Source organism: Amblyomma maculatum, chromosome 4, assembly GCF_055883805.1.
Source record: "Amblyomma maculatum isolate TAMU_Amacu chromosome 4, ASM5588380v1, whole genome shotgun sequence".
In the NCBI taxonomy this organism is placed as follows: Eukaryota; Metazoa; Arthropoda; class Arachnida; order Ixodida; family Ixodidae; genus Amblyomma; species Amblyomma maculatum.
In genome coordinates, this window is record NC_139347.1 from 119,250,962 (window position 1) to 119,275,339 (window position 24,378).

The following is a 24,378-nucleotide window of genomic DNA, read 5'->3' on the forward strand; positions in this document are numbered from 1 at the left end:
TTCAGGTGTCCATCGATGAGTGTGACAATTACTGAACCTTTCTTTTTTTATTAACGAAGTTACATTTTATTATACAGCTTAATTTCTTGCCTCACTTTCCCAGGAGCCTTCATTACACTTTAAGAGATGCAGCTTCCCCTAGCAAAAGAAGAAAATGACAGGAGGGGGCGGGGGTACCTTGGCAGAGATTTGCACAAGGCATCTAATGTGGTAAGGCTGACCTTATAGTCATGAATACTCCACAAAAATTTTCAGGTAACAAGTTTTATTCATTAACAACTGCATTTCATAGCATACATACCACCTAAAGCTCCCTATACACAAGGCATACATAGGTGACATGATTGTCAATGCATGGACCATGTCCTCTTTTTGTAAGCATTACAAAAATGTGTAACAAAATGGCAGTCATGAATGCAATCTGACAGACAAAAAAATGCTCAGAGGAATGTTTGAGCTCCTAATTTTCTATGACCACTTCTCTATGGGCATTCTTTTTTACTCTGGAATTGCAGACAGTCTGGAAATTAAGTGTGATTCATGCAATGTTTACTGCATATGCCATAAACAATACTAAAGGAAATATGCAGTTTTGATATAGCAGAGTACAAAAAAAGTACAGTAAAAAAAAAAAAAAAAAACTGAATCTAAAAATATTTACTTTAGAAATAATTCCCTTTGCAATTTTTAACAAATATGAAATCTCAATATACAACATCTTTCTTTCCTTAGAGACGCTTAAGATATGCAAGTAAAAGCAGCATTCTATAAAAGTTTAAATAGACCACAAAGTCACCAAAATGACGTAGACTTGCAAGTGCAGTTGAAAAACCACTTCAACCGCTCAAACCACAAAAAATGGCACAAGTAATTGCTACACACCACATATGCACACAATTAACTTAAACAATAACTTATCGCGTGAGCATAAATATAGGCTACTTGAAAACAATAGCCATGTTATATATATATATAGTAGTTAGAGAAAGTGATGATGAGTATGGAGTCTGAAGCCAAGCTGACATAAGAACAGGTGCCCGTGAGGCTCTCATGCAGCGGCCAGTAGATGAAGCTGATGATGGCGATGATGGTGCAAGCGAGACTTTGGCTTCCAAGCGGAAAACTGAAATGATGCGTGACTCAGAGCCGGCTTATGGCACGTGACACCTTGGAGTTGTTTGGCCTGTTCAGTGCCTTGCAAATGAAGTCGCCCACACCGATCACCTTCTGAAGGTCGACACCCTGCAAACATGAAGAGGCAAGCTCCTTAGCTCTGCTGCATTCGCACACGTAATGCTGTCACACACATTTCCACTTTCATTTGGCAGCAATAGGTATTCGTGAGGCACAAATATGGATGCTGAAGTACCATTAGTGGAAACCAATAAAATGCTATGTTTACTTGAATGTAATGCTAGTATGCTGATTACAAAAATAAAATGATACCCCCAAGGGAATACAATTACTCAGTAACAAAATCTTTTGCGTCATGCATCAGCAAAACCATACCTCGCAATGAAATTGCAATCGTCCCATTTGGGCAAATACCAGTGGTTGAAAATGCAGAAGAAACCAAATGTTAGAATGTGAACTATGTGAACGAAGATTGTAAGCAACATGAATAAACTTATGCAAAATCAACACTGCACTGAACCCAGAGGATAACAGTTCAAGAAAGAAGCCCCGTTCAACAGCAGTCTCTAATTGCGCTGTTCACATGTGAACAAGTTGTCTACAGCTGTATATCATTTCAAAACCAGACACTTTACTGGCAAGGCGCCCGTGCGCTGTGCGATGTCAGCGCACATTAAAGAACCCCAGGTGATCGAAATTTCTGGAGTCCTCCACTGCGGCGTTTCTCATAGCCCGAGTTTCTTTGGGACGTTAAATCCCACAAATCAAAGAAAAAAAATTCAGTCTAATTCTTTGCTGCAATAGAATGTGTATAACACAGCTTCTGCTGTTGACCAGTCGGCCTACTAACAGAACGAAAAAAACTCTGGAGCAGCAGAGACTGAGACAGCAACATCATTAGCAGTGGTGTTTCACTTAGATAAAAAAAAAAGCTACATTGAACAGCTGGAACATTATCATGCAGAAGTGGACATTAGGTCACAACAGTAGCCTTTATGCATGAATTGCGTAGGCTCAAAATGATGAGTTTTACTTAATTACATGATAAATTTTTGGAGCAAAACCAAATATAGCTCTTTCCATTCCTGAATGATATTTGCCATAAAAAATACTTTGTTGCTGCAACGGTGATGGCTACCTATAGACACCTGTGGCAGCATTGTGAAGCTCTAATCATGAACTGGAATTGGTCACTGGTCAGTAGAGGACAAATATAAAAGAACAGCATAAATCTGGATACCACTCATAGCGTTTTGTGTACAGTCGAACCTAAATATATCGAACTCGAAGGGGACTGCAAATTAGTTTGACATAATGATAATTTGATATGCAGAAATCGGCTTGAGACGCTGCTTGTGATCACGAAAAATGATACCATATTTGTTGCGTAATCAATTCACTAGCATAATTAACACACCCTCCACTTTTCACACCCGGAATATAAAAAAAAAGAAAATGTTCATCGGTGGCGCGCCCCTCTGTTTCTACCGCCACATCCACAGCTCATTTATTGGAAGCGAGCCAAGATGCTGCACAATGATAACGTCGCAGCATGCTTATCTTTTGACTATACTTTTAATGTTAGCTCCTGGGGTGGTGGGGAGCGAACTTGGCAGAGTGCCCATGAAGGCTTGATTACACAAGCCTGGTTCAAATTATCCCGCCGCATTTTGGGCGGGTGGAGTCCACTGCCACAAAATCATTGGAAAGCATGATAGCTGCAAATGCCATTTCAAGCTAACAATGCTGAAAGCTGGTATAATGATCGCAGCTGACCACATGCTTTCATTGATTCATAGATGCAAGGAAGGACGACTCTCGGAAAAAAAAAATTAGAAGGATTCAACACTGCTGAACCAAATACTGAGCGAAAGCATTAGCTGCGGGTGACCGAGCGTTCTTCTTCTTTCCCAGCCCGCGCATAAAGACCCGCTTTAACCAAGCCGTATGAACGTGCCTTAGTGGCCTATAGGGGTAATGTGAATGACAGCCTGAGTCTGACATAACCATGTGAAACGAGAGACCCAAGTTGGCAGCTCCTGCCAGGGGACCACGGACACAACACACAGCGATGAGCATTTAGACATGGCGTAGTATTGCTTTCGCAACAAAAAAAGATCTGCCATTTCTTAACATCCCCAGCTGCCATAGCTTATGCTGCGTTGCACATTCAACACGACACACGACATGCATCGCACATCACCCACCATGCAAAGAGGGTTCACAACACACAGTGGAAAAAGTATCCGACGTTCTGTTTGCCACGGTTTGAGCTGGCTTGTCGGCACATGCATAGTGTGTGCTGCTGCGAATGAAGACTGGGAAAGCGAGCGGAAGGGGAGAGAGAAAGCTTGGCAGAAGAATGGGGCGCCCCCTTACACTTCACTCTATCACATTTTTTCACCTCTCCCGATTACTACAACTGCATTGGCTGCGTCTGCTCCGTACCAGCCATTACCAAAGTGGTTGCCTCTCGCTCCTTCCCGCACATGGCTTGTAAACGTCATGTGCTGGCAACGGCAAAAGATCACAGCAGATGCGCGCGCTTTTGGGGAAAAGGCACGGCGCTGCTCTAGACCAGCCGTCACTGAACTGTTCTCTCTCATTCCTTCCGCACTTGGCTTGAAAGCATAATGTAACAAATGGCCGAGGGTGATGCGACAGTCTTTGGAGAAGGCGCACCTTCCAGTGCGTGGTACAGAACTTGATATATCGAACGACTGGTAAAATTACAGTTCGATATATAAGACGCTGCTTTCCTACACTTTTAAGGTGAAAGCCTTTAATGGCTCATACTTTCGTTCGCAGGTGTCACACTTTGCGGTCACCCTGGGTCACGTGATGCCACTCAAGATGATGGCCACCATAGGTCAAGGTGGACAACACTGGGCCTATGTCCCCCAAAGGGCATGAGCCTTAAGGAGTGAGCCTTAATACGCTTTCGTTAAGTGGGAGGCAGTAGCTGGCAGCTGGCATGGCCGAGCACTGATGGGACGTAAGGCTTCCTGACATTACGTTTGGCAGGAGCTGCCAACTCGGGTTCCTCCTTTCATATGGGAAGGTGATATCAGAATCAGCCAGCCAGGACACTTGCATTCATGTTATCCCTAGGCCATGCAGGCACGTTCATACGGCTTGGTTAAAGTGGGGCTTTATATGTTGGCTGGTAGCTTACACTATTGCGTCATACCGATCGAGGCGTCCGTGCAGCCTTTCATTTGGTGCTTCCTCGAATGCCGCACCACACAGCTTACAGAAGCAGACGCAGTAAAACCAGGAACCAGCAAAGTTTCAAACAAAGGCTTTCCCTTATCACACTTTAGTGGTCCAAAGTGCCACACAATTTTAGCATGGGATTTTCAAGGCGACATTCCATGAGTTTGATATAACCAAAATTCGATATATCCGGGTTCAACTGTACTATGTTTGCGTGGATTCACAGTACATAATATACAGCAGTATTTCAGTGAAGCAATAACATAAAAGTTGTGCTAGAGGAGAACCACTGTGTGGGGTTCTGTTTTGTGAGCATATTACATAATCATGCACACTTTTCTGATTAGGTATCCAGTCACACCTCATTATTTCCTCTATTATTATTTCTTCTATTATTCTATTATTTCTGACACTGCTCCTTCTCACTTTGCACAGTCCTACGCATCCTAACATGGATTCCTCCTCTTTTACCTTGACATTTTTTCACAATCGCCCACTGAACGAACACAAAGGACAACTAAAAGCAAATTACATTCTTTAGAAAGCTTTTCATCACCTCTTTACGGCTACGTCAATGCATGTTCACCAAAAAAATATGCACTCAACACTGAGAAAATCAGACCTAGATAAAAGAACACCCTTACCGACAGCTCAAATCAGGGTCTGAGAACAACCCTGCAAATGGAAGCAAACAATAACGCAGCCTAGCTTCCACAATTCACAGCCCAAAAAGAGTGACCAGACGACACCACCAGAGTTTGCTCACAAAAACTACTGATCCTGGCTGCACATGCATCTTGTTTTGCTTTTTTTTTTTTTTTTCCTTTTCTACATCACAAGGGCTCCATTTCCAGAGAGAGCCTCATTGGTGTCATTACAAACCCACAACCTATCAACCAAGCCAAGTTCGATTTGTTCTCAGAGTCCCTTCAACTACCACTGCATTATACACTCCTGTGGCAATGGCCAGGTCACTCACCGTAGGAATGCCCATGCCATGCAGCATGTAGAGGACGTCTTCAGTGGCGACGTTTCCCGTGGCGCCGCGGGCGTAGGGGCAGCCGCCGAGGCCGGCCACGGAGCTGTCCACCACGGCAACGCCCATGGCGAGTGCTGTTAGGATGTTGGCGAGCGCCTGCCCATATGTGTCGTGGCAGTGTACAGCCAGGGCACTCGCTGGCACCTGCACAAGGACACACAAGGGTGCTCGTGAGCAAAAGCACTCCTGCTGCACAGACTACCTCAACACTACACACAAAAATACTAAATGAAGAACGACAGTGTTCACTAAGTAAAGTAGTCAGAAAGAAGGAAACATCAATGGAGGCACATGCAGATAAAGCAGCGCTCCCTGCTACGACATCCAGCAGCATGAGACGTGCACCATATACGCAGTTTGGGTTGCCCAAAGAGCACCTATGATGTTTACAGTTTTGGTTACAAATTACTGCAACGCAAGCAAATTTGACACAGAAAATATGTTAGTCAATTTGATTTTTCAGGCTCCAGTATGATTCGGGCTTGCCCAATAGTACTTCAGACTTAACGGAGGAAACGTCACACACCTCATATCAACATATACGTACTGATGACTGACCAAATGGAGTACAAAAGTTTTATTTTTCGGACTGAAATAACACCAATACTGCAGGGATTGCTTTTGATTCAGCGTTCGTTTCTTTTCTGCCCAACCCAGCCAAGGCGTCTCTCATAGCCCGAGTCGCTTTGGGACGTTAAACCCCACAAACCAAACCAACGCAGCCGAGAACAGGCTCCGCTGCCACAACCAACTGGGCTTTGCCACAGTGAAAGGCGCCATGGTGCCAGTCGAACAGACTGGCTTGGATATATCTGGCCACTTGTTCTTCATAGTTTCTGCTCGAGTTAATGCGCCCCTTTTGCACTCATTGAAGGTGCCATAGTCTCAACAAAGAGTGCACAAGCTAGCGTGCACAATCGCGTTAAAAACCCCTGCCGCCCCACCCTCTGGCCTGTGGATCAGGCCAGAGGGTGGGGATGGAACGGATATGAGACAGAAGCTAGAGGCACTCGCTTCTCATGGGCTCCTCTCTCGGTCTTCGTGACTGACTGCAGGTGAACGGTATCATATTGGGCCACTTTTTAAATAGCTGTCAAAAAAATAATACAGTGGGCCTTGCGTCAAATTACCCAAATGGTTGAGATCATACCTGGTTTGTCTCGAATCACCTGAACATGCACGATGTGATTCTTTCAATAATTGAACAGGAAGACATTTGACTCGCTATTGCGCATAAGAAGAGCACAATGGGCTTACTTCTTTGAGCACAGCTTGCAACATGGGTCGCATGGTGCCTGGTGTGCCAACACCAATGGTGTCGCCCAGGGAGATCTCGTAGCAGCCCGCCTGGTACAGCATGCCTGCCACCTTGGCCACCACATCGGGGGAGACGGCACCCTCGTAGGGGCAGCCCACCACACACGACACATACCTGGAACCGCAAAATAGGAGTCGCTCGTTAATCCAACCCTCATAGTTCTCAGCGAGGCCCTTGCACACAGAACGCCTTATTTTTTGGCCAATGCTCGCAGCGATGGATGATTACAGTCAAGCCGTCAGATGTCAACTTAGCTGCTTACAATGAGGCCTCAGTTGTCATTTTTACAAATCCCTCTCCATCTAATTATGACAACATCCCATGCATCATGTTGAATGGCCCTAGGATTGCCCAAGGCACGCAGCTTCAGCCCATTTCTTACGCTAACATTAACACAAGCCCTGCAGTAGTCCAACCTGCAAACAACATCCTCGGAGAAACACTAATAACAAGAGGAGCGACAAAAGTCCCTTGCAGACATCGAAGCAATCCGCCTTTTTCACAAAATGTGGCGCCCTCTGGGAGTGGTTGAAAATTCGTTTGCTACTGGTTGAAAACGTCCTTGGGAGATGCAGCCGCGAGCGAAACGATGGTGTGTGTTCTTGACAGCTACCGCCATCTGTAGTATACGCCTGTCACGAATATTAACTACAAATGGCCTCAGCGATCGGCGCAGCCAGAGCCAATAGCAGAGGCCAAGAACTGCGCATGCGCAGCTGGGGTTGGTGGTTTGTTCTCAGCCAGGGGAGAGGCGCACATGCGCAGAGCGACCTTGTGAAAAAGGCAGATTTAGGCAGCTAGGGTGGCAAGGTGGCCTTGCCTTACAGCTGAAAGTCTGCTTCCTAATCAAGAACAGGATCAAAAGTTCACTCCATGTCCTAGTTAAGTGCAAAACAGCATTGCATTTTATTCCCCCATCAGAATGAATGCAAAGTGAACACTCTACAGGGTTGCATAGTTAGGTGAGTCATGCAAAACTACATAGGCTAACAAAAATGTTGCACCAGGACCATTTTGGCACACAACAATGGGAAAATTTCACTCTTGTCATCCGCATGAACGAGGAGTCCTTCTTGGAGCGAGTCTCGCTGCTATGACCCTTTGCAAAAGAATTCATGCCAACAGATTTGCATCCCACCAATAATGTTACACTATGGGAGCATCTATGCATAGAGCACTTATGCAAATTACTGAACCACCTTGGTACTGAGTCAGAGCAAAATGCTGCTGAGCCTACAATACTGACCCACATAGCAAATGTAACACCTGCCTTATGCTTTCCACGAATTCACACCAAGCGACCTCGTGACTATGCTTCAAATTAAACAAAAATGCAATCTAATAGCCATGCTGGCCTTACAATGGCATCTTGTAGACAAAAAATGTTCACAACTAAAACTGCATGTAAAATTCACTCCCATTAGGTAGTAGCACCATTTTCAAGGACCGTTTCTTTTGTAATATACCTCTGGCTTGCGTGCAGTGCAATTCAGACCTCCAAAAAAGGGGCAAACAAGCTCACCCTCTAACTTTGATGTCGTTAGCCTTGGCAGCCTCAATCACGTCGTAGAACTTCTTGATGCTCTCTTCAATGCTGCAGTTGATGTTCTTCCTGCAAGATGAAAACGGAGGAAAACAATATGTGAAATAAAAGCATCACCATACTTCAGTGGAGGCAAATTTTTCAGAATAAACAGTCTAACCTGTTGCAGTCTTCATGAGAACGAAATATCAAATTAAGCTTTTACCGTTACATTTAGGGGAAGCTTTCACACGGTAACACCCAAAGCGGTAACAGGACGACGCATTAAACAGCATCACTGTGAGAAAGCACCTCTCTTACGCAGCATAGTTCCAAGCACACTGTTTTGTCTACTCCTGGTGACCAGCCCTAGGTGAAAGTTGTGGGACAACCGTGCGACTACAGTCAGACTACAGCCGTCCCCACAGTGCCATTTCGAGGCCTGCACAATATTTTATAAAAGTATTCTACATCCAAACCGAATATCTTACCATTCAAAACGCTCATGTATTTGTCTCAAGCTATTAACGTTTCTCGCATGTCTACTTCTTATGATAGTAATCCGACACTTTTCCTTCGAAATGGCACCAGCCAGAACTTCGACTTCCTAGAAGCTTGCTACAAGTGTGCCATGCATCCGTGTGTATGCTGTACGTCCGCATGTGTTCGTGTGCGCGTATACGTGCAGCAGAAGATGCAAGCTGCTGCCGCACGCGACCTTCTGTACCCCGTTCGCAACTACGATGAACTACAATACAAAAAATAAAACAAGAAAAAATCTAATAACCATGAAGTGCTTTAGACGGATGAACATACACACAAGTACTGACCAACAAATGTGTGTGCAGAGCCGTTTAGAAACAACTTTACACACCACAGCAAACTGTCGCCCGACTCGGCTGGCAATCGCTCAGCTTTGGCAGTGAATGGGTTAAGACCAGTTATCAGGGATCACCCGCATCACACCCCCAACACGCACGTCAGCTCCACATGTAATGACTCAAATTTTAAAAGGCCATTTTTTACAAAAGGCTGACATTACTTCAATGCACTCTTTCTTTCCTTCTTTACTGCAACAGCCTTGTGTGTAAAACGAATTCACAACTTTGAGAATGTTATGGTGCGATTCAACTGGTTTTGTGCACCACAAGTCTTCGAAATATTTGCTCTGAAGTTATTTGAAGAAAATTGCTATTAGCTTCAAATTAAAAAACCACTATTAACGCAGACCCAGCCTCGTCCTTTTCGTTAGTACAATACAAAGTTTCTAATGAGCTCTGCCTTTGCACATTTTGCCCAAACACAGCACGGCTGCGTTTTAACGATTAATGGCTTGGGAGACAAGCTTAGCATGCAAGGAATGCCTGCATGTGGTTGGTCTGAAGACTCTCCTTCCCAGTCCACTACCCAGAGTAGAGGTCTATTCACACTTGCGACTAGATGAGGTCGCGCGACTACCAGTCGCACGACCAGAGGAGAGGAGCTCGCCACTACCGATGTTCACACTTGTGACTGTTGCCTTCTCGAAAAACGAGTTGGGAGTAGGAGAGCTGCAGGACGATGACAGCGAACCTCGGCAGCAGCCGCTTGCCAGACACTTCAGCTTTTTCAGGCGAGAACGCCAACGACGAATAGACTGAGTCAATCACCGTGGTTTCAATATAAAATGTTGCGCCTGCGTGAAAAACCCATTTCTCAAAAGTTCATGGTACCTACCGGATAGTCCGAATATCTTTCCAATCTCCTCCCAGGCCATATCCTTCTCCCTGCCTTTGAATTCCGGGTGCAGTTTGTTGAAAAGGTAGGGGTATTCTTTAATTGCATTGAGAAGGTGCTCAATCGAGTTCTCCGGGACCTCGCTGATTGGTGAAATGGTTTGCGACTAGTAGTCGCGGGACTAAAAATTCGAGCAGTGCCCGATCGGCCCGCGGCAGTCGCTTTTCGACCGATGCGACCATTTGCGACTGTCGCTTTTCGACCAAAACGGTCGCGCAACCGCTGCTAGTCGCAAGTGTGAACGGGCCTTAAGCCCTGACTGAGACAGCTTTCTCAGCCTCCTAAACGTTTGAACAAATCAATGAGAGCGGTGGGCATTCTGCTACTGGCATCCTTTGCTTAATGCGAACATTTTTGAAGTGTTACTGCATTAGAAAGAAATGCCTTTCTGCAAAGGTGAGCAATCACTTACTGTGTGAATGTTTCCGATGCAGCCCCAAACACAGCAATTTCCTTGGCACCTGCGGCGAGCTGTGCAAGCAAAAGAAAAAAAATAAATAAAAAGGCTGCACTGTGTCTGAACATTTGGCAACAAGAGACATTCCAACCTGACCAACCCATTGTTTATAACAAAGCAAGAATAAGCAAAGCAATGTCCAGAGCTGGAGACCACATTGTGTGGGGCCTGGGTCATCTGGCACAGTTTCCATCTTTTTTTGTTTTTCTACATGGCAGACCACTATGGTTTTTGTGCACAATACTGGGGAATCCATTTGTAAAACTCAAATTGCTACCAAAAATTACCTCGGGTCCGAGTCTACTTAAATCGACTAGGATGTTCAGAAGCGCTGTTTGGCAGTTTAGCATCCAGAGATTTGTACAGAGTTTGATAATGTTCGTTTTTATTTGACAGCACAAACCGGATGTAAATATGGCACCAGTTCAAATCCCCATCGCAAACTAGATCTTAATTTGACAAGCAAGCAGATAGCTGCTAAATGGCAAGTGAAATGGTATGACACCACGCTAACCACTCTGCAAAGAATGGTTCTCTTACAATTTTGACTTGAAAGAGGGGACATCTAGCATCACATGGAGCTCCGTTAGTAATGTCGTACAAGCAAATGAGAAGGGCCCTGCCACAGGGGATCTGTTGTGCACGCAGTCATCCCACTTGCCACTTTAATAGCCGCCGCCATAGTTGCAGTGGCAAACAGCGAGGCGCCATCAAGCTTTCTGCACATCTCTGACGATCATACAAGTGCTTTTGTGCTAGAATTTCAGCATTACAATAGCAGACACTGCCTGGCTGATAGTCTTCAGCGCATAGCCCTCTCATCCCCAGTAAACACCTCACTGGCCTTGATACGAGCATCTCTCCACAGCCCTGCATAGGATTCACACACTATTCCTAGAAGACTTGCTAAGCACCGCTATTTCCCCAATCAATGAAATCGGGATGTATTTTTTTTGCCCAAAAGATATAAGGGCATGTAGACGTTCGAGAATTTCCAAACAGTACACTTAATACACTTCTTTTCAATTATCCAAACTAATAAAGTAGTGTATGTTCGAACTTATTCGAGAGGAATTGAATATGTTCCGATGTTTTGAATACTCTTGAAATAATCTGCCCTAGGGTTAATATAGCGCCTGCCACATTGTTACTTCATGACTGTTGCACAAACAAGGCATACATAAATCCCGCATACTATAAGGGTGCGACGCATATGCGTGGAATAATGAACATAGCTCTGCGACGTGGTACATTTGCATGACGGTTTTCATAATGCTCTTACATGACCTGTAAGACTGAACCACATGAGAGGGCTGAGAAAAGTACGGTCGACGACCGAAAATTCCGACACCTGATTTTTTGGGCATGCTTGATTATTTGGAGTTTTTCGGGGCTCCGCGACATGCTCCACATACAACTAATGTGCATGAGCTCTCGAAATTTCGGATGCAATGCGACTGACTGCTCACTTTTTCGGACCTAATTCGTATTCAAAGCGGTAACACTGCCATTAGCCAGCCTCCATATTAGCATGTATTGTGGAAAGTCATTAATCCGGGCTTTAATGGGATTGACAATGTGATTACATAAAACAAATTTTAAGCTACAAATATGGGGTCATGTACGCAGTGCGATGCAGTAGCTGCACATACAGCCCTGCCGTGTTTCAAGGATGCTTCAATGCACGGCAGGTGAAGACTATGCGGTGAAGCATCCTCAAAACACGGCCATTCAGCGAAATCGCAATTGCAGATCAGCTTTTGCGTCTGGACTTCATCTAAGACAGCCTATTCACCCTCAAGGTGCTGATGGCATTACAGCCGTCGAAATCTGGTTGCTGTCCTTCGACTCAGTAATCACTGTGTGCTGAGACCGCCAAGCATCAGGCTGAACCAGTAACCTCTTCCTCTGCCACAGTGGCAATCAGAAGGTCATGTACGGTGATTTTTCGGACTGCCCGAATTTTCGGACGTTTTCACAGCCCCAAAGCTCATAAATAGCTGTCGCTCACCTCATGTCCAGAAGCGTGGCTCTGGCTTATTGCATTCACCATAAATACCAAAAGTGTAATTTTGCTCCATGTATTATAACAAGACTGTCATAAAGATAGCATATCAGCTTTGTGTTGTGACCCATTAGTTATTTCAGCGTGCCACTGTGTCGCTGCGGCGCTCCAATGTTTCACGATTGCTTGTTTTGTATGAATATCTTCAAGAGTAGCAAACATTACTGCTAGTACTCGATTTGTGTTCGATTTGGTTCTACTACTGTTGAATTCCTATCAAATTTGAAAAAACCTGGCATTTGAACAGTCCTAGTAAAAAAAAACATTACGCTTCACAAACATAGCACCATACAATAACAAGGATCTTGGAATGCGAGGATACTCGCCCATAATTTTGCATGTCAACTTTAACACTGTGCCTGTAACCGCAATGTGTCGCTACAACTTGTATTCAGACAGCACCAGTAGCCATGAAAATTTTCAACTCCACACACGGGGTGTAGATTTTCAGTTTTGAAACTGGTTTTGAAAATGCCTTTGTGAACAGTGTCCAATATGCATTGTTCATAAGCAACTGCTATGCATAACAGCACTTAGTAATTAAGTAACGAGCCAAGAAATGTTGAAAATGCAGAACGGTAAGGGACTGTCCATGGAAACGTTTCGCATTCTTCCAGATCACTTCTTAATGACTTATCTTCTAAATGCTAACATTTGCGAAATAATTTCCAGAAATAATGAGCGCTCTGAATGTTCAGCAAACTTCCTGCATACACTCAAACAAAGCCTTGCACAGAGAAGTGTCTATTTTTACCAGAATGACTGAACGGTTATATACTGTGACCACTGACGACATTTGTCCAGGCAGATTTGACCCCACTCACAGCGTGGAAGGATACCTACCAGGGGCTGTGTGTGAGTGACGTTGATTCCCCACAGTTAAAAATGATTCTTCTGCAAGTTCACGACTGAAGTGCTATTATTCAATTACAATGAACTTATTCGAAATAACAGGTGGTTCGCAGACAACAGTGAATGTGGTGGGTGTGTCAACCACCATAGGAAAGAATGCAAGCAAAGAAATTACACAAAATATTGCAGTAAGCCCATAAAATACCGCAGGTGTTGGTACTACACAAGAAACATAATGAATGCTCCAGGCACACAGGCAAAAAAAGCAAGAAAAGGGCAATATTTTCTAAGTGTTCGTTAAAAAGTGAAATGGGAAACACAAGTTTAGTTACACTGACAGGAATCTGAAACCGATTTCACATAATGCATTTTTCTTCATTAACAGCATTGTTTCCTCAAGGGACTAGTGCATGAATGTACAATCCTCACCCTCAAAGTTTCTAAACACCACATGACAAAGGTGTCATGCTTCGTTGACACCACACCAACCCCAAAGTTTTCAAACATCATCGAATTTCACCACCTACATACCAAGTGACAAGTTCTGGTGCTCCCATGCAACCTACGAATTTTCTGAATAGTAGTATGTTTAACCATGTTTAACCAACAGTGACACACCTTGGGCCCCCATACTATTAAATCGCTGCTTTATTCTTTATGTGAACCTATTAATACAAAAACAAATTAATTAAACAGCAAGAGGTACCTACCGCATCCTTGAAGCCCTTCATGTTAGGTACAAGCACTGGGTAGCTGACGCCCCTCTGCTTCTCGATACCCTTCAGCACTTCTGAGTGGTCAGCCATCTGCAGGAAGGGGGGAACCATCCCTAACCTTGTCATTCAGTCGATTGCCCTGTAGACCACCAATTCCAGTCTCCGCACCAGTTACTCAGTTCATAATCATTTCCAGTTCAAATGCATTAGAACTTGAAATGCTACTTATAGTCAATTCTAACATTTTGTGCATCCTCAAGGAAAAGGCAAGTTCTCAATGGCGTATGCGTGCAACATAAATTCTTCACTTAGGCCTACGAAGGCAGAAGCAAAATTAGGCAAATAACAAAGGCTGTGTTGCCATATGGTTAGCATACAGTGAGGAACAGGCTCAAAAGAGCCAAGAAACAATCTGGCTGGTCGACTTTGGCTTTACGGTTAATATAATGCAATAAAATGTGAAGGCGCAAAGTTCAGGCAAAGGTAACATTTTAAGGCGATGTTTATTGCCTCAGGGCATAAAGATGCATTTCACAACGTAACAAGGAAAATGGCAGTTTAATGAATGAAAAATTTCTTAATAAGCTTAACAAGCATGCGAAAAAGCCCAGAACGAAAAGGATAAATGGAACTCTTACCGACCCTGCCTACACAACTCAACATGCCATATACAAACTCACTAGGACCTTAAGGTATGACCGACATGGTAATTTTTATCTATGTAGACTAAAAACTGGATGCACCTTCGCCAGTGGTAACACACAAGCTTTGAATGTGACCTTGACAGGTGACAGATATGCGAATGAGGCGACTGCATCAGCTGAGCACTACACCCCTTATCACTGCTCACCTGAGGGACCCACTTGGGAGACACGAAGCTCGTTGCTTCCACAACAGGGAGGCCCGCACTCGCCAGCCGGTTGATAAGCTCAATCTTCGTCTTTGTTGGCACTATCTCCTGCAAGGCAGTTGAGGACAAATATAGAAAACACTAAACTGGGCGACTCTTTTAAACAGCGATGGCATTCTCAGCTCACACTGCACACTACAGTTACAGCAGCAGCACTTGAGGTGAGGTGCCCGTGAAGGGTAAAATAAAAGGCCTAATAAAAAGAAGGCCTCCCTCCCCCCCACACCTTCCCCACTCCACAAAACAATTCCAGTAAAGCTGTACTAAATAATCATGACAATGCTAATTCCAGCAGGTCAGGCGCACACACGGGGGAGGTGGGGGGAACCAAAAAGCAAAAACCATGAGAAGAGATAACCATCTGCTTCTCCTGGAGAGAAGACCACTAGTGTGTCAAGGTGAGGCAAGGATTGCAATGTAGGGCAGCTGAGTGATACAAAGTGCAAACAAGTCAGCGACAAGGGGTGACGAACATCCTGCCCTCTCAGCAACCTCCAGACTTACACACTGACATGCGGCAACAAAAAAGAGAACTATGAATGACTCTTAAATTAATTTGCCACGTAAATCAATGGGCTATCCATTTCAAATGGGTAACTATAATATATGCATACCGTCAAACACAACTCGCACCTTGCAATAAGCTATGGCAGCCTAAACAATCCACTGAAACCATATTTTTTCGGTGAGGTCTGCACGATTTAGACAAGTGAGAGTGCAAGCTATATCTTGGCCCCTTCACAGCATGAAGACTATATTAATATGCAAACGCTTCCACTGAACTGTTTCATGACTTATATGCAGCTATAAAACATGCAGATAAAGTTGAATAGAAAAGTGAAACTTCTCAATTCAGGAAAAAATGCATTCAGGGAAAAGGCACAAAACAATTGCTGCTGAATAGCTACTCAGAGATGTGCAAAAAAGACATCAACAGTAAAGCAGGAGCTGTAGAGCATACAAGTAGCATCATTTTCACAAAGATGTCAAACCAAATCATCCAGCCATATTTGCCCCGAGCACGCAGCAGATTAAAAATGTTTTACCAGATCTCTGCACACACCCTCAGTTTCTGCTGGTGCCTAATTATGGGCCTTGCTTGCGTTGTTGGGGAACTGTTTTTCCAAACAAACGTTTGTGGATTTGTGGAAACCTGCTTTAAATTTTGCATTTGTAGTGAAATTTGTTGGAAAACAAAGTGGAAAATAGATCCCTGCATTCATATTTCCAAAGTGGAAAGCAGAACCCTCAGAGGTTTTTTTATTTGTTCTCTGGGATGGTACAGGAGTGATTTTTAACCAGGAGTGCAAATTTATCTACTATCTATGCAGCTGCAAACCAATTTATCAAGTACTTTTTACCAAGATCTGCTTTTATATTATTTTAGCATACAACTCACTTCAGAGTCTAATAATTTAATAGAAAAAAAAAAACAGTTGCACCACGACTTTTTCAAAACGTTTTGCTTCAATGCAAAGTAGTACTATGATGGTACAAATGATATCACTGAATGCCTCGTAAGAGTGAGAAATATGAATGGCCTATTTGAAAGTGCTTTTCTAACGGGGAAAAAAAAATGCTTCGGAGCTTGCCCAAAAGTTTATGAAGAACTGACCCAAGAGTTTCCAAAGCAAACGTGACATGCACCCCTTCTTCAACCTCTTAAGCCTTTTATTACTTTTTTCTCCCGTTTTAGTGAATATGGCATTAGTTTTTGTACCTCACACCAGTACTGGATTAATGAAAGCAATATCGAAGATGCCTTTGCCCTGTAGTGGGCAACGTTTATAGATCCTTTTCAGTTCCACATCTCCTCGGCACGCCTGTAGGGAGCAGGCGGCCCGCCGCTGTTCCCACCACCACGGCGCTAATGTCAATATTTGTGTCAGGGAAGAGCGTCGCCTGCTACAGAAGCGCCGCGCTCCACTCTGTTTCCCGAACTGCTCTGAAGTGTTGCTCGCACTCTGTGGCGTCGCTATCTGCGCTTTATATAGGTTTATGGACTTGAGTTCCGTGACAGTAAGAATGATTGCTTCTTAGAAAAAAAAAGGCGTCTGCAATAATTATCGCTTTGGACAGAACAGTCACCTTTTTTGCATGTGCATTTTGCCATTTGGTTTTAATGCCTGCGTACATATACATGCACAGATACGTGCAAATAATGACGGGTGCCACCGCGTGCTACAACACTCAACGGTGCTTCAGTCTTGCCAGTCACGTTAGGTGTTACGCGATAGGTTATGCAAGTACTCCGGTCGAAAATTCGTCGCCGTAGTAGTTGTAGTCCGCACCGTGCTTCGGAAATAATAGGGGGCCCGAGTAAAAGAAATCATACCGTGGTAATCTTTAGTTCTAGTGATTGATGACCAATTGGTTTGTGGTAGACGATAGTGAGTTAACGAAATCGCTGAAGGTAATTGAGCGGGGAATTAAAGGAATTGAAAAGAAGTATGAAAAAGGGGGTTAACGATGTCAGGATGCTCAGAATGAAAGCCAATGCTCTATGATGCTAATTAAGTAAATTTCAGTGTGCAATTGATCAATTAAATAAGTGAAATAGTTAAAAAATGAAACCTGCATTAAAATGTGTACTGCACAGAATGGAAAGACAATGTTAGCAGATGCTAAGTATCAGTGAGTAAAAATTGTAAAATAAAAAAATGAAAAGTGACAAGCATTGTCTGTATGTGCGAAACGCTATAGCGTCTTAGCAGCGGAGCATTAGTGTCACCCTTATTTTTAGATTTTCCAACGTGATCTAGGTAGGTTGCCTTGGAAGCGAGTGCGTGCTCGCTATGGTCACTCTTTTTTCATTGCGTTCCGTACAAATTAACGTTTTCCTCGCCATTATTGTTTTGAGCAATAGCCTTGCATAGTTTCCAAAACGTGCACAATCGCCCCTATATCTCTTAGCAAAGTAGTTGCAGACCTATATGGGCAACGTCGACACCAGTTGTCCGCAGCTAGATCCACAACTAATGACTTCGCGAACTGCGGCACTAGTTCTTAGTAATATTCCTGAATAAAAAAAAAAAAAAAAATCAACCTATGATCCATGCACATTTTCATCTAGAGCTTCCGATCCTTATGTAACCATAAAGCAGAAATTTTTTTCCCAATCAGTTGATTAAATTTTACTCGTCTGATTTAATCGGTATCTTTCGCACATCGTGTTGTGTCACTGAGTGCATCGTTGGTGGTACTTATTTTTAGATTTTTGCCATTCCTGATGTAGACAGATATAGATGATTTAGGTCATATTGATACAAGCTATAGTCGACGACGAAGCGGAGACAATCAGTGGCTAGTTGGCGTAGACGATGAAGTGGTTGCTGGTTGGCGAAGAAGACGAAGTTGGTTGCCTGGAACCGCGCTCAGACCGCTGCTCGGACCACTCTCGGACTTCGGCAGTCTTCTAGGCTCAGGGCATTGCCTGGATGTTTGGCGCAATACCTGTTACAGTCTGGTGGAGTGCGCTGGGTACGCTTTCCCACGTTTACACGCTTCACGACGGATCCGACTCCGGTCCACCAGCGACTCAGTCGCCGCCTCCGCGGACAGTCGCCTGAGGTTTGTACCCCTTTCCACCTCTACGAGGATCACGCAGCCGCAACTCTCGAGCCACCTCGACATGGCCACTGATCCCAGGCTCTCAGATTCGATCCTTTGCCACCCGCCGCGAACACCGCCATCTTTTCACGGCGACGTCTTCAAAGACGCTGAGGATTGGCTGGCAACCTTCGAGCGAGTGGCTCGGTACAACGGCTGGAGTGACGAGCGAAAGCTCAATAATGTTTACTTCGCCCTAGAAGAGTCTGCGCGTACGTGGTTCGAAAACCACGAGGGCGCCCTTACCACCTGGCAAGCATTTTGCCGTGAACTTCTGACCACCTTCCCCAACTCCAACCGCCGCGAGAAAGCTGAAGCTGCACTTCAGTCCAGAAACCAGCAATCACTTCATCGTCTACGCCAACTAGCCACTGACTGTCTCCGCTTTGTCGTCGACTATAGCTTGTATCAATATGCTAGGAAATGTATGACGCCTGAGGGACCATGCCGTGCCGGTCGCTAGTTTGACCACTTCTTCGGTGAACGCATGTTTGTAGAATTTAGTAATATAACCTCTTCCCAGAAGTGTGTGTTGCACACGCTTCATGTTTTTCGCAACAATTTGGCTCTCCGGGATACCGTTGTCTCCCAGTTGCATGACACACGGCCATTTGGCAGCGGAGAGAAGTGTCTCTTCTCCCTTCTCCCAGTTACGGCAGTTCCTGCTGAAATATTATGGCTCAGAACGCATTATAGTGTTTCTTCGGTCCTGACACATTCCGAAAAAAAGAACTGAAAATCACCACCTACCCTCTGAATGAATCATCTCAAAATTTTGCGCTCGATAAACATCCGGCAGCGCGTGGTACTTCTAAATCGATGAATTATTCATGACCAATGCCGGCGCCCACATTGAACTGCAGGGTAGCATGTGCAGTACAGCTGAGGATTCACAGACACTAACACAGAAAAACAAGATTATTGTATAAAAAAAAAAAAGAAACGAAAAAAAAAAAACACTAAATTGGTGCACGCATGCTACAGCAGCATCGGCCGCGCTGCCGTATAGGCGCGTAGTCGGCATGGAGCAAACTTCGACCGCAGCGCCATCTCAGTGCCTAGGCGCAAAGCGCGACAGCTTTTGGAGGCGCAGTTTCAAAACTAAAAAGGATCTATAAACGATGGTACTGGGTGTAGTCAGGCTGATGGTGATGATGATGACCTCACACTACCAATATACAGGTAAATGCTGCAGTGTTGGTGGGATGTTGCCTGTGCCACAAGGGCAAATCAATACCCAATTTTTAACACCATGGGGTGAAAGTCGCATGCACTCATTTTATGGCCCTGCCTTATTCCACTCGCAACCCACTGAAGTCCATACATACACAGAAGACACAGAAGCAACCTTTCATGTAGGAAAACGATTTACCATAACCTTCAGTTAGACAAAATGCCTTTGCTACGCTTTTTTTGCAACCGACACCACTTGGTTACACAAACCATCATTTTGGTATTAGATATGAATATTACTGATGAGACTTTTTGCTTGTGAGCACCATTTATAATGTGCAAAGAATTTTCTAGTCATCTTCAGTGGTTATAATTAATGTGGCATATGAACACCTCCAATCTCGACCTTGTATTCCAGCCCTGACAATAATGGCATTAACAAAATTAAGGCATTATGCACTTACTGTTGCTACTTGTGCATAGGCGACATGGATAGCTGAAGCTATCTGCTGAAATGTGAAAAGTTTGGTCTGGTTTATACAATATAGCATATTAAAGCGACTGAACTATGAGGGACACCGTACAGCGGGGTTCAGCATAATTCTGACCACCGGTTTCTTTTTTCTTAACATGCACTGACATCACACAGCATGAAGAAAGTGCCTTGCATTCCTGCTCTATCGAAATGTAGCCGCTATGGCTCGAATCGAACCTGGGCTACCAGCTGGCTGGGTAGTTGAGCGCCCTAACCACTAAGCCACTGCAGTGGTGTCCTGAAAGTGTTAGTATTTATGTCGAGAAGGGTGAAGGTAATGCACACTGCCAGAGATCATCAGAAACAGAAGGACAATGTAACATGTATGAGTCTCTTGACCCCACTCAGTTCAGATCACTCGTATGCAATAGTAAAGCAGTTTGTTTTCCATTAAGAACAAGCAGCTGTTAATGAGAATACATTGTGAGCATGCAATACACAAATACACTAAAATACACAATGCAGTGACCAAAGCAAAACCAGTGGTGGTGAAACAAATTATCTAAGTTCAAGAAGAAGGACACAAGGAGCCACTGGTCCTATCCGCCTACCTTCTCATTTTGAAGCCCATCCCTGGCGCCCACTTCGACCACCTTGACATAGTCTGGGAAGCTGCCAATGCTCTGTGAAGCAGGAGAAGGACAGAGGTAAAAGGCAGGTCATCAATCAGGCTTCGACAGGCAGATTTTCTGAACTACTGTGACGCAGGTACAATCACTGCAGCTCTGGCTATGAAATGCAGAGGTTAAGTGCTTACTTTGAATAAAAATGACATTGTTGCACACACCTAGTCGATTGAAGCCGTCTGTGATTACTAAAGAGCTAAATGAACAGCAAATGCATATGAAGGTTCTGGAAGCTTTCAATGTAGCACCAATGCTCTGACATCATTAAAAGTCACAACTTTGCTTCCGTACTATGTCACTGTTTGGCGTCCATGGTGCTTTCCACTTAAGTTTGGTGCTACTGATGCATGCTACCAATTCATGCGGGCACCTGTTAAAGCACCCAGTAAATATGTGCCGAAAAAGTCAATGCTGACATTGTTGGGATTACTTTACCACTGGAAGACACCGGCAGTAAGGAAAATAATTTCGCCCACTATGCTTAGCTCTGCAGTTGACTAGAGCACTTAGTAACAATAAATAATCTCCGTGTAAGGCTGGCAGGTACTGTTTGGCAAGCTGCACACTTCTCAGCCGTTGCACTGATGGATTAGTGATTCGTTCTTCTGTCAGGCAACTTACATCTGCCTGGTGCAACTGCGGTCTTTTTCGTTTTTTTTCTTTCACAGGCACTATTAAAACTTTCGAAAAGACGCATTGACTCGCTCAAATTTCTGTTTTGCTAAAATACATATGGATGTTGCATAGTGGGAAGTGTTTTGTGCACTAATGATACTTTCATCATGCACTGTTTGAAAGTGCACACAAGAAACAGATGCACAAATGCAGTCTAGTTATTCGAGTTTTCGAGCAGCTATGCTGGTAATAACTCAGTATTGGAAACTTGAAATAGGTTCGCAAGCAACTTTTTGAACACTTTGGAGACACAATTTCTATGCACAGTGTAATTTACAAAGCCGTTCTTTCCAAGAGTGCACTGTAGGCTGCAAAGAATGCGACGACTGCCGTGCATAAAATGCAGCAAAAAAATATCACTGACAGTCGCAGGAAGCGGGCTGCAACAAACACAGCTACACATCAACAGATGGTGCGTCTGATCGTTTTAGAACAGCTGCGTGCTACACGTGGCTAGAGATACAGTTGTGAAATGCAGTTGTAGTATGCTGCCCAAGGGGATGCAGTAAGCCATTTATGGTGAGCTCCATGAAATGTTCGGCACGAATATGTTAATCTTAGGTGATTTTCCTCACTGGCAAATATTCATGTGTTTTAAAAGTGAAATCCACCAATGTGAATGATCCAGTTCTTTTAAATGCAAACTGAATGGGAATAGTATGCCAGCGGGACAGCATGGTAACTTTATCAGTTACAAAGCACAAGTAAATTCTGTTCAGACCATTTGCGCCAGAGATAATGCAATGTGTTATCTGTATATACATATCGACTGAAAAGCATACACAACTCCAAATGAGCTATGATAGCAAGAAGTGCATGCAATGATGCATGAATGCCCAGTTGTTCAAACCATAAAGTGCAAATGAAAAGTTCATCCTGCAAACCAAACGAGGGTACCAACCTTGGGATTTGTGAATGGTCCGTATTCCAGAACAACCATCCTTTCTAGTGAACAACTTCCAACAAACCGCGCGCACACACAAACGAGAAAAGTATGTCGTCCGGTGTCAAAGGAAATGCAGCTCTCCTCTTTCAGGAACGTGGTTCGCTCGCGTCTGAGCAGCTACAAAATTCGAGCCTGAACTCAAATACCCCGAACCCTCTCCTTCGCCCGACGTGTTGTTGACGTCAGATGAAAAGCCCGCTAGCCCAGCCAATCGCTGGCGCCTTTAGGTCACGTGGCCTAGGGACGTACATCGCGCGACACTCTTCCCCGCGATTTGCGACACGAAGCGAAACACAAACCTTCCGACTCGCTGATTTCGGCAGTTTCGCTTCTTTTTAGCTTTTCCTTTTGCGGTCAATGGTTTGCGCAAGGCCCCCCGCGATGATGAGCTACAGCGCTTTTCTTTTTTCGTTTATCGTCTATGGCGCGATCGCGAAAGGAACAGGTTTCTGAAACAACCAGACGACTTCTCGCGTGACGAACGACCGGTGCACACGAATATGCGCGATCTGATTTGCACCGCGCAAGGCGTTGTTCCGAGCATTTCGTATGGTTTACGAATAAAGAATGCATTAAAATGCTGCATCTCCATACATGCCATCCCGTTAAACAGAGGAACAAACCTACCAAGGAAGAAACCTTGGAGGGATATTGCGCTAACGGAAAATTTCTGTTCTTCGTGCGTCCTTGATTGGCGCACAGAATAGCCCCGTAATTACGATGTGCCTTCGCTACGCTAATTTGCAATAAACTTTCATCAGCAGGTAGGTGCGCAATGGTATATCCCTCTGGCGACGCAGCGCGGCCTTCCGTGTTCAACTCGATAGCAAGATTGGTAAAGACGGCCAGAAGAGGTTTCGCAATCAGTGGTCATAATCATCAAATATAAATAATAAATAACGCAACTCCCCACTCAAGCCTCTCCTAATTTCCGTCTGAGGAGAAACAAGGCGTCAGGCGCTACCACGGAGAAAAGAACTTTCGGAAGGGGTCAAGGTCAGTCGCCTTTCCCTTGTGCTCTTTTTTTGTTTCGGCTGCTCTCGCTCGTTTAGTCTTGCTTAAATTATCTGCAGTAACTAAATAACGATTCACAAATTGGTTACGATCGGTTATAATAAAAAAAAAAGAATATGTGAGCAAAACTTGTCACCGTTTTAGCAGCAAACAGCTGGCCAACTGCAAAGGAAGAATATATGAGTGCACTACAAATGAAAAGCTCCCCAACCTGCACCACACAAAATTCTCGTTGAAATTGCACGTTCCTGACATTTACCATTTCAGAATTGCTAGACAAAGTTTGGAGACAACTGAGGTGGTATCCGGAGGCCACGACGACGTCAGGCACGAAAACGAAAGAAGCGAGTCTCACCTTTGCAGTGGCGTACGTACGGCACATGCGGCGAGCCAATCCGACGCCCAGGTTAAAAAATCCACCACAAGACAGAAACATAGTACTTCACTGAATTACTAACAAGTACGAGCTTTCGGCCGATCGCGAGCCCTGTATTTACAGAGATGCACGAGCTGACAACTTACAGCAGTCACCAGCACGCGCGCGAGCTCACCGGTCGGTGCAGATGGCACCACGAATGGAAGGATGAATGGATCAGATGTCCTTGAATTGCTTGAATGTCGCGGCGGGTTGCGCCGTCTAGCTGTGTCTAATATTATAATAATAATTTGCAATTAAACCGGCAACGAAAATTGCGCCTTTTTCGCCTAAAATACGAGCCGTACCATGTTCACCTCCGGATAAATTTTACTCTTACCTTGATATTGTTCACCACTGAGATAGCCTTCATTTCGAAC

The 24,378-nt window shown here is 44.4% G+C and overlaps 1 protein-coding gene across 2 annotated transcripts; it reads right to left on the bottom strand.

Moving 5' to 3' along the window:
* Positions 1 to 246: 246 nt before the first annotated feature.
* Hmgcl (hydroxymethylglutaryl-CoA lyase) lies at positions 247 to 24,165 on the bottom strand. 2 transcript variants are annotated; one of them, XM_084602404.1, is made up of 9 exons: positions 23,939 to 24,165; positions 20,874 to 20,945; positions 14,946 to 15,053; positions 14,090 to 14,185; positions 10,418 to 10,476; positions 8,230 to 8,319; positions 6,647 to 6,821; positions 5,330 to 5,533; positions 247 to 1,242 (listed from the first exon to the last, which is right to left on the bottom strand). In XM_084602404.1, exons 1-9 carry the CDS (start codon positions 24,017 to 24,019, stop codon positions 1,141 to 1,143), a joined length of 987 nt encoding a protein of 328 aa, XP_084458530.1. In that variant the 5' UTR covers positions 24,020 to 24,165; the 3' UTR covers positions 247 to 1,140. The 2 variants fall into 2 exon arrangements, with proteins under 2 accessions (XP_084458530.1, XP_084458531.1); XM_084602405.1 differs by lacking the exon at positions 23,939 to 24,165 and adding an exon at positions 22,525 to 23,720.
* Positions 24,166 to 24,378: the final 213 nt, after the last annotated feature.

Bases quoted from the DNA above. Each gene is read 5' to 3' on its own strand.
- Hmgcl (XM_084602404.1), bottom strand. From the start codon at position 24,019: ATGTTTCTGTCTTGTGGTGGATTTTTTAACCTGGGCGTCGGATTGGCT. The intron at 20,946-23,938 runs GTGAGACTCGCT...CCTGCTTCACAG, and splicing joins GTACGTACGCCACTGCAAAG to AGCATTGGCAGCTTCCCAGA. The intron at 14,186-14,945 runs GTGAGCAGTGAT...CCCTTCCTGCAG, and splicing joins CTCCCAAGTGGGTCCCTCAG to ATGGCTGACCACTCAGAAGT.